Source organism: Colossoma macropomum, unplaced genomic scaffold (genome assembly GCF_904425465.1).
Source record: "Colossoma macropomum unplaced genomic scaffold, Colossoma_macropomum, whole genome shotgun sequence".
Taxonomy (NCBI): Eukaryota; Metazoa; Chordata; class Actinopteri; order Characiformes; family Serrasalmidae; genus Colossoma; species Colossoma macropomum.
The window spans coordinates 36,647,770-36,662,005 of NW_023494802.1; the positions used below are offsets into that span (position 1 = coordinate 36,647,770).

At 40.8% G+C, this 14,236-nt stretch overlaps 1 protein-coding gene across 1 annotated transcript; it reads right to left on the minus strand.

The window, feature by feature from the left end:
* Positions 1-8,032: 8,032 nt before the first annotated feature.
* Positions 8,033-9,615, minus strand: LOC118823058 (toxin 3FTx-Psa1-like). Its single transcript, XM_036592438.1, has 3 exons — positions 9,556-9,615; positions 9,078-9,179; positions 8,033-8,231 (listed from the first exon to the last, which is right to left on the minus strand). Exons 1-3 carry the CDS (start codon positions 9,602-9,604, stop codon positions 8,050-8,052), a joined length of 333 nt encoding a protein of 110 aa, XP_036448331.1. The 5' UTR covers positions 9,605-9,615; the 3' UTR covers positions 8,033-8,049.
* Positions 9,616-14,236: the final 4,621 nt, after the last annotated feature.

Below are 14,236 nucleotides of genomic sequence, written 5' to 3' on the forward strand. Positions count from 1 at the left end.
GCTCTCCACTGTTACAACATCACCTGCATTCTTTAGTCTTGTGGTTTTAAAGCCACATTTCAAAAGCCTTACATTGAACAACATGTTGAGTTTTTACATTTAAAGCAGATGGTCTACTAACTTTAATCAGGTTACAGCAGTAAATAAATGTAGTGTTAAGTAACTCAGCAGTGAAGACCATTAGAGGTCAGTGAGACAGGGGTAACACACACACACACACACACACTAAACCTCTTATCCTTCTGGGTCACGGGGGGGCTGTAGCCTATCCTAGCGTTCATTGGGCGGAAGGCAGGAAACACCTTGAACAGGTCACCAGTTCATCACATGGCAGACCTGTGCCATATGTGCCATATATGCCAACCTACTTGAAATAAGCCTATGACATCTCAACATTATTAACAAAAACTTTACTGACTTTTTATTGTCATCTTGATAAAGTTTACAGAAGAGCAAAATGAACAGCAATGTGCCCAACCGCACTGATGGAATTCACTAATCCATTCAATGTCTGGAGTGCACAGAGAAGTGTTCTTCTAACTGTATTTTTCTGTATCTTAATTATCAACTACATACAGAACTGTTATGGACAGAATTTTATAAGTATAGTAGTTTTTAGATATTTACATGAACCAGTGGGTGATTCTTATTCTTCTTTTTGGCCTGTTTGAGCTCCTGTTTGAGCTGTGCAACATAAATGATTACAATGACACATTCAAACTACTTCCTGGTGTACGTCTTTAGAGACGGACCACTGTACTGTGGTCAGGACATGTGGCAGGATAGAGACAGAGTCTTCTAGTTACTTTAATTTCTCTAGAACTCAGTGCGGTCTTGCTGGTTGAAATGACAACATTTAAGACATTTCAGGAAACATTTGACTTTTGTCCAGCACATTGTACAGAACTGTGTTTGTCAGTGTTGGGAATGACCTCTGGCTGATGCACAAAATCTACACAGTTGATTACAAGATTCTAATCTACCATCTTAAACAATGCATAATATGGCTTTTTAAAGAAGGACCTTTTTAAAAAAAAATTAAAAGACAGACTCTACAGTTTTTTTTTTAATTATTTCACCTCAGCCACAACAATCATCAGTAATGATTAACATATGCACTCACTTTTGATAAAAAAGGCACATGGATCCTTCTAGTTCTAAGCCCATGACATCTCAGCGTCATTATCGATAACCTCAATTACTTTTTATTGTCATCTTAATACAGTTTACAGAAAATAAATAAATAAATGAGCAGTAATGTGCAAAAACCCACAGCTCTGTGTTCTGCAAGTGTGTGTGTGTGTGTGTGTGTGTGTGTGTGTGTGTGTGTGTGTGTGTGTAATATAATAGATTATTTATTTTTTTATTTATTTATATATATATATATATATATAATCTGCATGTCTCAGTTCAATTTCTATTAACATATCTCTACACTATGAATGTTGTATTCTCCATATGTTGATAAATCCATACATACTGAAAGAGCAAAATTACCATACAGTGTGCATTATTATTATTGTTGTTGTTGTTGTTGTTGTTGTTGTTGTTGTTGTTGTTGTTGTTTTGAACATTATACATAGAGCTAAACATCAGGGTAGTAAGGGTTTATTTGACTTCAAAAAATATTAACTTTAAAATAATCATAATTTAAAAAATACAACAATACAATTTTATGCCTCTTACTTTTATAATGTGCACATTTAAACCAGAAACTGAAAGCAGCTCAGTACTTGTGGTTACTATACAAAACCTGATCACTTGTGCTGCTGATGGAATTCACTAATCCATTCAATGACTGGAGTGCATACAGATGTGTTCTTCTAACTGTATTTTTCTATTATAATTAGCAACTACTTTTGGCCTGTTTGAGCTCCTCTTTGGCCTGTGCCACATAAATGATGAAAATAACATACAAATTACTTGCTGGTGTGTCTTTAGAGACTTATCACTGCTCTGTGGTCAGGATGTGTGGCAGGATGGAGACAGAGTCTTCTGGTTACTTTCATTTCTCTAAAACTCAGTGCGGTCTTACTGGTTGAAATGGCAGAACATTAAGATGTTTCAGGAAAAATGTGACTTTTTAAATGCATTGTCCTTTTAGACACAGTTAGAATGGTTCATATTTAATGAATAAACATTTTTTTTTGTTCTGACTAATAATGTATTCACTAAAAAGGATTTGAGGGCCTTTAGTTTTCACTAATAGTGGGGAGGTTTATTAAGAAAACAATTTCTTTAGCTTCAGAGTTTATATGGATTGGTATTGCACTGTGTTTAAGGAAGTTGTTTCTAAGCTCTCCTCAATGAGAGGGTTAATAAATATGAAGGGATATTAAACCTAGCTAGATTATTAACAGAAGAACTAACTTCTCTGAACAAATCTTCTACCAGCGTATGAACCATCTGAACATGGGAAAGTCATAACAAAGAACATGCATATCTCTGCCCAGCGTGTGAATTCAGCAGTGTTGTTTGGAAATAGTTGTTGTTTTAACAAGGTTTTGTAACTGCAGCTGGTCAGTTGGTCAGGGTAGTTCTTCTTTTAAGGCCAATTACTTCATTTTCTCTCTACATCTGAGAAAGCCAGTTTTCCCCTGTTTTGCTTTGTTCTTTTTCGTGCCTGACAAAAATAGGTGGGTTTACAAGTTTGGACAGCTTTTCCCACCTTTTCGGGCTATCCCATATAAAGGTGCTCTTTTCAGCACTGCGGTGGTGTAGCGATAGAGCGCTTGCGCAGCACCAATAGGGCCCAGATTTGATCTCCGGATTCATCAGGTGCTGAAGTTCTTTTGTTCAGCTCATCCATCTGCTGTACCTTTGGGTTCTGTGTCCCCAAAACCTGTGGTGGCTCACCTGGTAGGCCCTGTAAATATAGCATGACAGACAGCCAGGGTTCACATCCTCAGTCTGGTCAGCCATCCACCATTACAAACAAATTGGTTTGTTTTGCTTTGTTTGATATTAAAGATCTGAGTTTAGTATAATTAGGTCAGATAGGCAGGGATGTAAAGCAGAGTTGAAGGTTTGAGCTGTATATTCTGAACATTCGGAACATTCCAGAAAAGCGAGGAGAAAAAGGGCTTCTAAGGTGGTAGATATCGCCTTTGGGAAGAGTCCAGCATGGAATGCCTGAATGCAATGGTGCAGGATGTCAGAGGTTAAGGGCAGCTGATGAGGTGGAAGGTGAGGTTTGTTTCTTTGGATTTCTTTTAGTAAAAGTGAGATATGAGGGTGGTTAGCTGTGGTGTGTTTGGATCTGTTGGTGAGCTTTATGAAGAAGTTGATCCCAGCTAAATAGACTCTTAAGGTGGAAGAGTGAATGGCCAGGTGCGAACTGTCAAATGTGAGAAAAGCAGCTGTTGTTGAAAGATTGTCTGAAGGGAATGGTATGCTGTGAAGTGCATGAAAGCGCTGGAAAGATTTCCATCCTGACCAATAAATTGACAGGATACGAGGGGCGACTGAGCTTAGGATTATTTCTTGAGCTGGGAGGAGAAGCGGAAAGAATTGAGTTGGAGGATGGAGTCTGAATGTGGTGGAGTCAGCATAGGATGAGGCTCTTTGTGTGTTGCCAAGGCTTTATGTGCTACGACACATGCTGAACATGAATGACAGGACAGTCAGGTTATTTTACTGCTATCTGTTGTAGCATGCAGTTATGTTACGTGACTTATGCAAATGAGGAGAGGAAGGCATGGAGTGCAGGTTTGTTCAAGCAGCTGTTCAATAAACTCTGAACCTGGTTTATCTGCAAGCTCATCTCAGTGAGGGTTGAGCATTGACCCAGTCAAAGTGCAAGCTGTGTCCACCATGCCAGAATTAGGAAATGTTGAGGTTAGGCATTTCCTAGGCATGGGGAATCACCTAGGGAAATTCCTGCCTCATTTAGCAGAGCAAACTAGACCTCGAGTGAAAAGGAAGCCCTTGCCAACACCTGGGCATGTGAACGATTTTCAGAATTCCTTTCTGGCATCACATTTCACATAGAAACAGACCATAAACCATTGGTCTCCTAGGCTCAAAAACCCTAGACGAATACTGTGTCTGCGAATGCGACTAATGCGATACTCGTGTACAATCTCACATGTCACTGGTAAGAGTATAGCTTCAGCAGGTGTGCTCTCTAGAGCTCTGGTGAAAAGCACAGGGGACCAAAAGCTAGAAGAAGAAACTCATCTCTATCTAGACGCTGTGATGGCTAGTATACCTGCCACAGAAAAGAGACTGGATGAAATTTGGCAATACCGGTATCAAGATGAAGTTCTGCATTGAAGGATGGTCAGATAAGTTTTTTCATTGAACAAACCTTTCAACTACATTTGCCCTTTGAGCTCACAGTGGTAAATGGATTGCTTCTAAAAGGGCAAAGATTAGTAATACCACCACCACTCCGAGCTGATATCCAGAGAAAGCTACACGAGGGTCACATTACAAAATGCAGAGAAAGGGCCAAACAGTTAGTATGGTGGCAGGGCCTAAGTACACAGCTGAACAATGAAATCAAGAACTGTGACGTGCAAAAGAGAGTAAACTTGAAAAAGACACTCCTCCATTCCGAACTTCCAGATCTGTCCTGGTACAAAGTCGGAGCAGACCTCTTTCAGTTTAAAGATCAGCAGTACTTACTCGTGGTGGATTACTTCTCCAGATTTTTAAAGTGGCAAAGCTCAACTCGGCTTCCTCAGAAGCAGCAATTAAACACTTCAGATCTGCTCCCGAGTGGCGCAACCGTCTAAGCGTTGGCCCTATCATCAGGAGATCGCGAGTTTGATCCCTGGTGATGCTACAGCCATCCGTAGCCGGGAGTCCGAGAGAGCACAATTGGCCTCGCTCTCTCTGGGTGGGTGGGATGGCTGCCCTTCTCCCCCCATCACTCACTCAGCACGATGCTGATGTAACAGATCTGGCGGTTGGTGCTTTCCTCTGAGCGCGTTCAGCTGTCCAGTGACGTCGCATGAGTGGCAGCTCGAAAAGAAAGCGGTGGCTGGTTTCACAGGTCTCGGAGGAAGCCTGTGTTAGCCTTCACCCTCCTAGCGTTGATAGCATCTTGTGATTGGGGGAGTCCTAGCTAGCGGGGTGGAATTGGAGACGACTAAATTGGGGAGAAAATCGTGGTAAAAATTAAAAAAAAAAACCACTTCAGATCTATCTTTGCACAGCATGGGATTGCTGCTGTTATCCGCTCGGACAACGGCCCACAGTACTCATCTGAGAGCTTCAGGAAGTTTGCTTTGGAATGGGACTTCCAACATCAAACTTCCAGCCCACGGTTTCCACAAAGCAATGGCGAGGTGGAACGCGCAGTGAGAACTGTAAAGAGCCTTTTTGAAAAAAGCAAAAGACCCATACCTTTCATTGATGGCGTATCACTCAACTCCTCTAGCAAATCGCTACACTCAGAATTTCTCATGGGAAGGAAGATCCGTACTCCTATTCCAGTCAGTTTGTCACGACTAAAATCCAGGCTGGACAGATCTTCACAAACTCAAAGTGAAAGAGCAATAGAACAGGCGGCAGCGGCGGAGAAGCTTTAACAAGAGACATACAGCTCGTGATCTGAGATGTTTGAATGCTGGGGAATATGTTTGGGTGAAGGACATGAAAGAGAGAGTACCTGTGTTGTCAAAAACAAAGCAGCCCAGGTCATACCTCATAGACACACCAAGGGGTATCCTGTGGAGAAACAGAGCTCATCTAGTGACAGTGTCTGATGCACCTGACGAATCAGCAGTCTTGCTAGAGGATCAGTCTACCAGCTCTCCAGACCCAGCTGATGCCACGCCTCCCCCAGACCCTGTTGCAGAGACTCTTCACTTTGCAGCTGGAGGAGAGAGAAGATACCCAGAAAGAGAACGCCACCTTCCAAGGCACCTGAAAGACAGCAGGTGCTTTTGGAAAAACTGTGAGCATTGGGGCAGAATAATCCTTACACTCAGTCGAAAGTTGGGTAGTCCACCTCAACTTTCTAGGAAAAAAACAAAAATGTTGCATACGTGTAAACGGAGGTATGTAGTTTAGTTTTGGCCTTTGACTTTCAAAACAAAAGTAACCTATTAGAATTCATAAATTTAAGCTGAGATAGGAAATTAAGCTATTAAAAAGCTTTTATTTCAGAAAGGGGGATGTTGTGGTACGCAGTTATGTTACGTGATGTATGCAAATGAGAAGAGGAAGGCATGGAGTGCATTTTTTTTTTTAAGCAGTTGTTCAATAAATGCTTTTACTCTGGGAACTCGCAATAAAACAACACTATTTACACCCCAAAAACAAAACTGAAATATATAATATTTACTCTATTCACTCACTTCAGACTTAAATGATTAAGTAAGAAATTATAGTAGCAAAAAGTAAGTTGAAAGGGTAGTAACACTGCCAACTGAACAACTAATTCAAAATATGGACTATTTGTATACAAAATAACTATTTACTTAGCTACATTATCATCTCATCAAACAGAGAACTAGCTGACTCACTAAAAGCTGAAGGAATACAGTTCACCGATTAGCCAATATAGTCATCTTTGGAGGACATAATATTGTTAGGAAATGAAATACTAAAGTTCTCTACTTTGCTTATCTAGCTGAGGTTAGCCAGCTAAATAACTACTATCCAGCTCATTAACTAATTTACCCAATTGGCAAATCATAATGTAAAAAGTACATTTTACAACATGAATAAAATCACTGAAATAAACATTAAATATGCATGATCATAGAATTTTGTTGGTTAGAAACAGAACAAAGAATACACAGATAGCTTTCTGTGTTTGATTCTTATTTTGAGCTCATTTCATGGCTGCAGAGTTGTGGGACACCATCTGCCATTGCTGTAGTAGAATGAACCACCTGTGTTCACTTCCATGTGTACAAGAATTTTAATTATCACACTCGCAAACAGAAACAACAGTAAGTGCCAACAGATCATCACTATGTAAGGCTAAATGAGTCACTCACTCAACTCAAATGAATTCAAATCACTGAACTGCAGAGTGCAGGACAGCATGACGCCATGTCAGTATTCATTGCCAATAATCAATATTCATTGTGTCCACTAGATGGCGCTGCTCTTCTGCTTTATGAAGTTTGCTGACAAGACCAGAGCCATGTGAACTGCGAACAGAATAGTAATAAGTTACTGTACTACTACTACTACTACTACTAATAATAATAATAATAATAATAATAATAATAATAATGTGGTGTATTGTTACACAATTATTTATTTTTTTAATAATTTTATTTTTGTCAATTGCTTGTAGCCATAAATTAGGTGTTATTTACTGCATGTGTCACAGGCTAAAATCTCTCCTGAATAACTTCTAAAATCTATGCCTTTTCATTTTCTACATTTCCTACCCTTATTTTGTATTTATATGCTACGCTGAGAAAAACAAGGTGGCCAGCAAGGGATAAAGCGAGAACTGATGAACTTTTATCTTAAATGTGAAATCATCATGATAGTTAATATGCTAGAAACTAATGCATCCTATGTAAGGTAAGGTCAGTATTTCTCACTGCTGTCTTGCTCAGATATGTCCTCATCCTCCTTAATTAGCTTGTTCATCCTTGTCTTCTTGTTGCCAGATTCTTGGGGCTGTATTACTTGAGTTGGGGGCCACAGGTTTAACCTTTCAACTGCACACCAGAATTAAAGATAGCAGGCCCTTAGAAGTACAGCTCATCAGTGATCTGCTTAAAGTCCATAAACAGTTGTCATATGCAGTTGCTTGAATCACAAATTGTCACTGAATTAATAAGTGAAATGAAGACTCGTTACAGTCGATCTGCTAATGAAGTTTTATGAACATCTCATCAATTCTCCAATTCAAATACCAATGAAGCGTACACCCCTCTTAGTCTTTATAAACTTTATTGATCATTTGGTTACAGAAATGCTCTTACAGTAGCTATCATTAAGCACACACACATTACCACAGAGTGCAGCTGAGCAAGAAAACAGGGAAATTACGTAACTATCTCCAAACAGTAATAATATTTCTGTTCCTCCAGTAAGAGATGAACTACTGAGAGAGGAGCAGCAGAGAGTTCAGATGAAGAGGACAGAGAAGATCAGTGGCCCCAGCATCATGAGGAGACTCAGCTTAACCCCCTCAGCACTGTTACACAGATCCGTCTTACAGCAGGATATCTTCCCAGCAGCATCTTGTACTTCACAATCTGCCTTGGTTGAACATCCTTTCCCAGTGAGCCTGAAGCCAAACACTGAAGCTGAGATAAGAAGAATTAGAGTTTAAGAAGAATTTAGTGGGAAAAAACAATGTTTTTCAATTCACTAACAATCATTTAGACATTTTAAAGCCCCTCATCGAAATAATGAGTACTCTAATAATTATACTCTACTAAACTAAACTAAATAATTATTACTCTAATGCTTCCCTGTTATTGCTTAGGAGCAGCCATCACACTTCAGAACACTAATAGGGAACATTTATCATTGCTCACTGTGCATTTTTGTTGACATAATTTGTCATTTTTGGCATCATTTTAAAACTTCAACTGCCCTTTTTATTTTGTTTAAAGGTCGCTTGATGAATGGATCAATAAAATGGCCCAAAATTGTGTAAAAAAAAAAATGTCTCCATTAATTTACATTGAAAGTTAAGAATTGTTTCCCTTTCTCTTGCAAAGCTACCATATTGGAGACACATGGTTTTATTCTGACAGTGACATTATACTGTAAAATTTGATGAAATGGTTCAGCCTGAGGTAAATGAGGAAACAGATCATCAATCTTTTTTTATGTACTAATTATGTAATGTAATTCTAGTATTCGTTTGCTATACAATTGTGATTTATTTAAGTATTTCATGATGATTTCAAGTGAAAATCGACTTTTGAACTAATCTCTGTGTGTGTTTGTGCTTTATTTATTTTTTATTTATTGTGTATGACATTTGTCTGTTTTATACTAAAACCCCGAAGCACTTGATTTCATACAACTACAGAGCTAAACTTGGCTCTTTGTAACATTTCACATAAGTTGACTCCAGCTCAGTAACTGTGAGTGGTAAACTGCAGAGTAGTGAGACAGGGAGGTTGAGCTTTCTGACTCACTTGGTACGGTATAGCAGCGATCTTCATTAGCCCCACACTCTGAAGCAAGACACGCTTTGTTGACACACCTCAAACACTTCAGTGCTGCTGAAGCCTGAAAAGCTTCACAGGTAAACACACAAAGTCGTGAAATGGAAAGCTAAAACAAACAAACAGACAGACAGACAGACAAACAACTACTAAAAGTAAAATAACACACTTAACTTTTTGTTTTCAGTTTTCAATAATAATTATTGACTATTGACTTGTAATTATAAAAACAATTACTGACAATGAATTTTAGACAGTAATTTTAACTGATGATTTTGCATTACAACAACAGAGCAAAAGGAAAAAGCTTTCTGCACAGAAAAACATCCACAACGAAACTGTAATGCCCTTTTACAATGAATAAATCAATGACAATCAGTAATAATAATCAATTAATAAACTACAATTCATTGCATTAAATCTGCCCATAATATATGTAACTCTGTACCTCCAGACAAAATCATGCAGATGAGCACCAGAGTGACCTGCGGCTTCATGTTTGGTGAAGTTGAGAAGTCGAGAGTGTAATGGAGAGATACGGGTGGATGATTTATATGTATGTGTGTTCTAAGAGGGCGTGACTTTGAAGATACTGCTCAAAATATTCTATTGTTGTAACACCCCCTGCAGCCACTGAGCCTTAAGAACTAACACACACACACACACACACACACACACACACACACACACACACACACACACAGATTAACCAACTGTAACCCCTCAAATCTCAAACATTTCTACTTCTGCCCCACTCTCAGTCTCTTCTACTGCCACTGTTTCAGTTTCTACCTCTGCCCCAGTCCCAGTCTCTTCTTCTGCCCCGTCTCAGTTTCTACTTATGCCCCAGTCTCTGCTTCTGCTCCTGCCTCAGTTTCTACTTGTGCCTTAATCCCAGTCTCTTCTACTGCCACTGTCTCAGATTCTACTTCTGCCTCAGTCCCAGTCTCTTCTTCTGCCCCTTTCTCAGTTTCTGCTTGTGCCCCAGTCCCAGTCTCTTCTCCTGCCCCTGTCTTGGTTTCTACTTCTGCCCCAGTCCCAGTCTTTTCTTCTGTCCCAGTCTCAGTTTCTACCTCTGCCCCAGTCACAGTTTCTACTTCTGCCCCAGTCTCAGACACTATCCATGTCTCAGTCTCAAACTCTGCCTCTGCCCCAGTCCCAATCTCTGCTTCTGCCCAAGTGTCAGTCTCTACTTCTGATCCAGTCTTAATTTCCACTTCTGCCTCAGTCTCAGACTCTGCTTCTGCCCCAGTCTAACTCTACAGTCATGCTCTAAACTCATTTTCTAGTTTTGCCCCATTTTCAGTCTCTGGTACTAACCCAGTCTCAGTCTGTGCTTCTGTCTCTCAGTTTCTGGTCCTAACCCCTGAGATGCATTTTATTGCACTTAGGCTATGTTTAGCCTGAAAACAAGAGTCAAGGGGAGAAGGTTTGCTTATATTCAGGCAGTAGTAGTATGTATCATACACCTTCTTTCAGACAAGTGATTTATGACCCCCCCCCGCCTCACCTGAGAGATTTATGTTGACATGTGATATATGTTCACATGTATTGCTGTGTTAAGCAAATATGCATGGGCCTGATTGTTAAAAAATAAGTCAGGTTTGGAAGTCGCTAATGTGTTTGCATGCATACTAGCCGAGGGTAGAGTTTCTCAAAACCTACAGACTGACATGGGTAAAGAGTTTTTCAACATTTTCAAAATCACGCATTTTGCTACAGGTAGTGAACTAAAGGCTAGCGTCATATAACGCTTTAACACAACGCTAAAAAGTTGTATGTGGCGATATCTAACAGCTATAAATTCGAAAAGGTACTCTAATGTTTTACAAGACATAATGTGCGGGTACAACAACAGTTATCATAGGAGTATAAAAATGAAGCCTGTCGATGTGACCAAAGAAAATGAATTTATTGTGTTTAAAACCCATTTATAAAGGGTTATGAGGAGAACTATACACATGAATTTGTCACCATATCAGAGCGCATCCATTGACAACTGCCTGTTTATAGACTGAAAGGTTATGATGGTGATATTATACAGGGCTGTTTCTATGAACCAGAACTGCAAAAAATAAATGTGTCTGGACATAAAACATTCAAAGTTGAAAAGATTTTAGACAGGGTAAAAAAAATATTGGTTTCAGTGAAATGGTTGGGTTGGCCGTCCAAATTCAACAGCTGGGTTCCTGAAAATGATGTAGTGGACATACAAAAACCTTAAAATATGTATCACTTTGTGAATGTGTTCATTACCACAAACGGCAAACATGGGTGACTTTGTATTACATTGCCATGCAATTCATCCGTACAAGCCCCCAAGTATACCCTGATAATCAAATTTCTTATTATAGAGCAAAACTGGCAAAACCGATTGATTTGAAAGGTGACTGGAAAGTGGGGTTGGTAGAGTGAACAGCTGAGTGCAAAACTGGCTAGGTACAGGTTTTTCTGGAGGGCGCTGATCAGGAGTGGTAACGTTAATTAAGGTTTTTTTCAATTTCTTCATCGATTTCCCAACGAATAGAGGACATGGAGACCTCAGGTGGTAGAATGGGTCACACTTTATTTCTGCTTTTAGACACTCTACAAACAATCAATAAATCATCTACAGACTGTCACCAACCTGTCAGTTGACAATTATCAACCAGTTTATCAATTGATTCTCAACAACATGTGAATAGATCTTCATCTGTGTTTCAACAAACACATCATTAACTCAATCAATAGACTACAAGTTGTCTATCAACAGAGTATGCAAGATATTTTAATATGACTACATTTATTGTCTATATAAGTGTATAAAATGGTTGTTTAGCAGCAGCCAAATGTTAAATATGCTTAATCAGTATAGATAGGCAATGTTCAGAGAAGCTGCAACCTCTGGTGATTCCGTCAACCTGGAGGAGTATACAGAATCAGTGACTGGCTACATTAGCAAGTGCATTGATGATGTTACTGTCTCCAAACTCGTCACAACACACCCCAACCAGAAACCATGGATGACTGCAGAGGTGCGAATGCTACTGAGAACCCATGACAAGGCTTTTTAGTCAAGGGACAGAGCAAGCCTCAGGATAGCAAGAGCCAAGCTTTCCCGGGCCATCAAAGAGGCTAAGCGTGCCAACTCAAAGAAAATCCATGAACATTTTCAAAACACTGCTGACACATGGTGCATGTGGCAGGGCATCCAGGCCATCACCGATTACAAGTCACCTCCACCTGCTTGTGACAGTGATGCCTCCCTTCTAGACGCACTAAACAACTTCTATGCCCGGTTTGAAGCACAGAACGGCATGACAGAAAACCACTCCTCCTCCAAGTGAACAAGTACTGAGTCTGTCTCCAGCTGATGTGCAGAGAACTCTACTCAGAGTCAACCCACGGAAAGCTCCAGGATCCGACAGCATACCAGGCAGAGTGCCCAGAGAATGTGCTGAACAGCTGGCTGATGTTCTCACTGACATATTCAACATCTCTCTGAGCACTGCAGTCGTTCCAATGTGCTTCAAGTCCACCACCATCATCCCTGTGCTGAAGAAGTCTCCAGTGTCCTGCCTCAATGACTATCGTCCTGTTGCACTCACTCCAATCATCATGAAGTGCTTTGAGAGGCTTGTCATGAGGCACATTAAAGACCAGCTTCCTCCTTCACTGGACCCACTGCAATTTGCATATCGCCCTAACCGCTCAATAGATGATGCCATCTCCACCACACTCCACCTGGCTCTCACCCACCTGGACAATAGAGACACCTACGTCAGAATGCTGTTCATAGACTTCAGTTCAGCATTCAACACCATCATCCCTCAGCAGCTGAATGGAAAACTGAGCCTGCTGGGCCTGAATGCCTCCCTCTGTAAGTGGGTCCTGGATTTCCTGACTAAGACACCTCAGTTAGTCAGGATAGGTAATAACATCTCCAGCACCACCATACTGAGCACCGGCGCCCCTCAGGGCTGTGTGCTCAGTCCGCTGCTGTTCACTCTGCTGACTCATGATTGTACTGCAAAGTACAGCTCAAACCACATCATCAAGTTTGCTGATGACGTGACTGTGGTGGGTCTGATCAGCAAGAATGATAAGTCAGCATACAGAGAGAAGGTGCAGCGGCTATCAGACTGGTGCAGAACCAACAACCTGTCTCTGAATGTAGACAAAACTAAGGAGATAGTTGTTGACTTCCGAAGAGTGCGGGGTGACCACGCCTTACTGAACATCACTAGCTCTGCTGTGGAAATCATCCAGAGCACCAAGTTCCTCAGCGTCCACATCACAGAGAACCTCACCTGGTCCCTCACCACCAACTCCATAGTCAAGAGAGCCCAGCAGCGCCTCTACTTCCTGTGGAGACTGAAGGAAGTTCATCTCCCCCCTCCCACCCTCAGCATGTTCTATAGGGGGACTGTGGAGAGCATTCTGAGCAGCTGCATCATCGCCTGGTTTGGGAATTGCACAGCCTCCGACCGCAAGTGCATAGTGAGGACAGCTGAGAGGATCATCGGGGTCTCTCTCTCCTCCATCATGGACATCTACACCACATGCTGCATCCGCAAAGCCACCAGCATCGTGAACGACCCCATCCATCCCTCACACACACTTTTTTCACTGCTGCCGTCTGGCAGAAGGTACCGGAGCATCCGTGCCATCACTGCCAGACTCTGCAACAGCTTTGTCCCTCAAGCAATCAGGCTTTTAAACTCACAAGGACTGAATTAAATCCCCCCCTACACACTCATACACACCTCTTTTGATGCTCTACTTGCACTATCTATCTGGAACATTGCTGCCAATACTGTGTTTACACTGTTTTCCTACCTCAGTAACTGTTTTACTACCTCAGTGATTGTAATTGTTTTACTAGTTATCTGACGTAACTTACAGATCACATCATGTTAAATATGTCTGCACCTTATTCCACTACCTCATGTCCAAAAATCTGTGCTGTGTCGGTGCTACACTGTCCGGTCTGTTTACTGTGTCTAATGTCTGTTTAATTTATTGTACTTATTGTATTGTTTCTAGCTTAATTTTTGTTTGCACACTGCCTGCACGTTCACACTTTGTGCTTTTGTACTTTTGTACTTTTGTTCGTTGTTGCACCGTGTTGTTCCTGGAGGAACGTAATT

Excerpts from the sequence above, each read along its gene's own strand:
- LOC118823058 (XM_036592438.1), bottom strand. The coding sequence starts at position 9,604 with ATGAAGCCGCAGGTCACTCTGGTGCTCATCTGCATGATTTTGTCTGGA. Across the intron at positions 9,180-9,555 it reads CTGCATGATTTTGTCTGGAG|CTTTTCAGGCTTCAGCAGCA; the intron begins GTACAGAGTTAC and ends TTACCTGTGAAG. Across the intron at positions 8,232-9,077 it reads TCGCTGCTATACCGTACCAA|CTTCAGTGTTTGGCTTCAGG; the intron begins GTGAGTCAGAAA and ends TTCTTATCTCAG.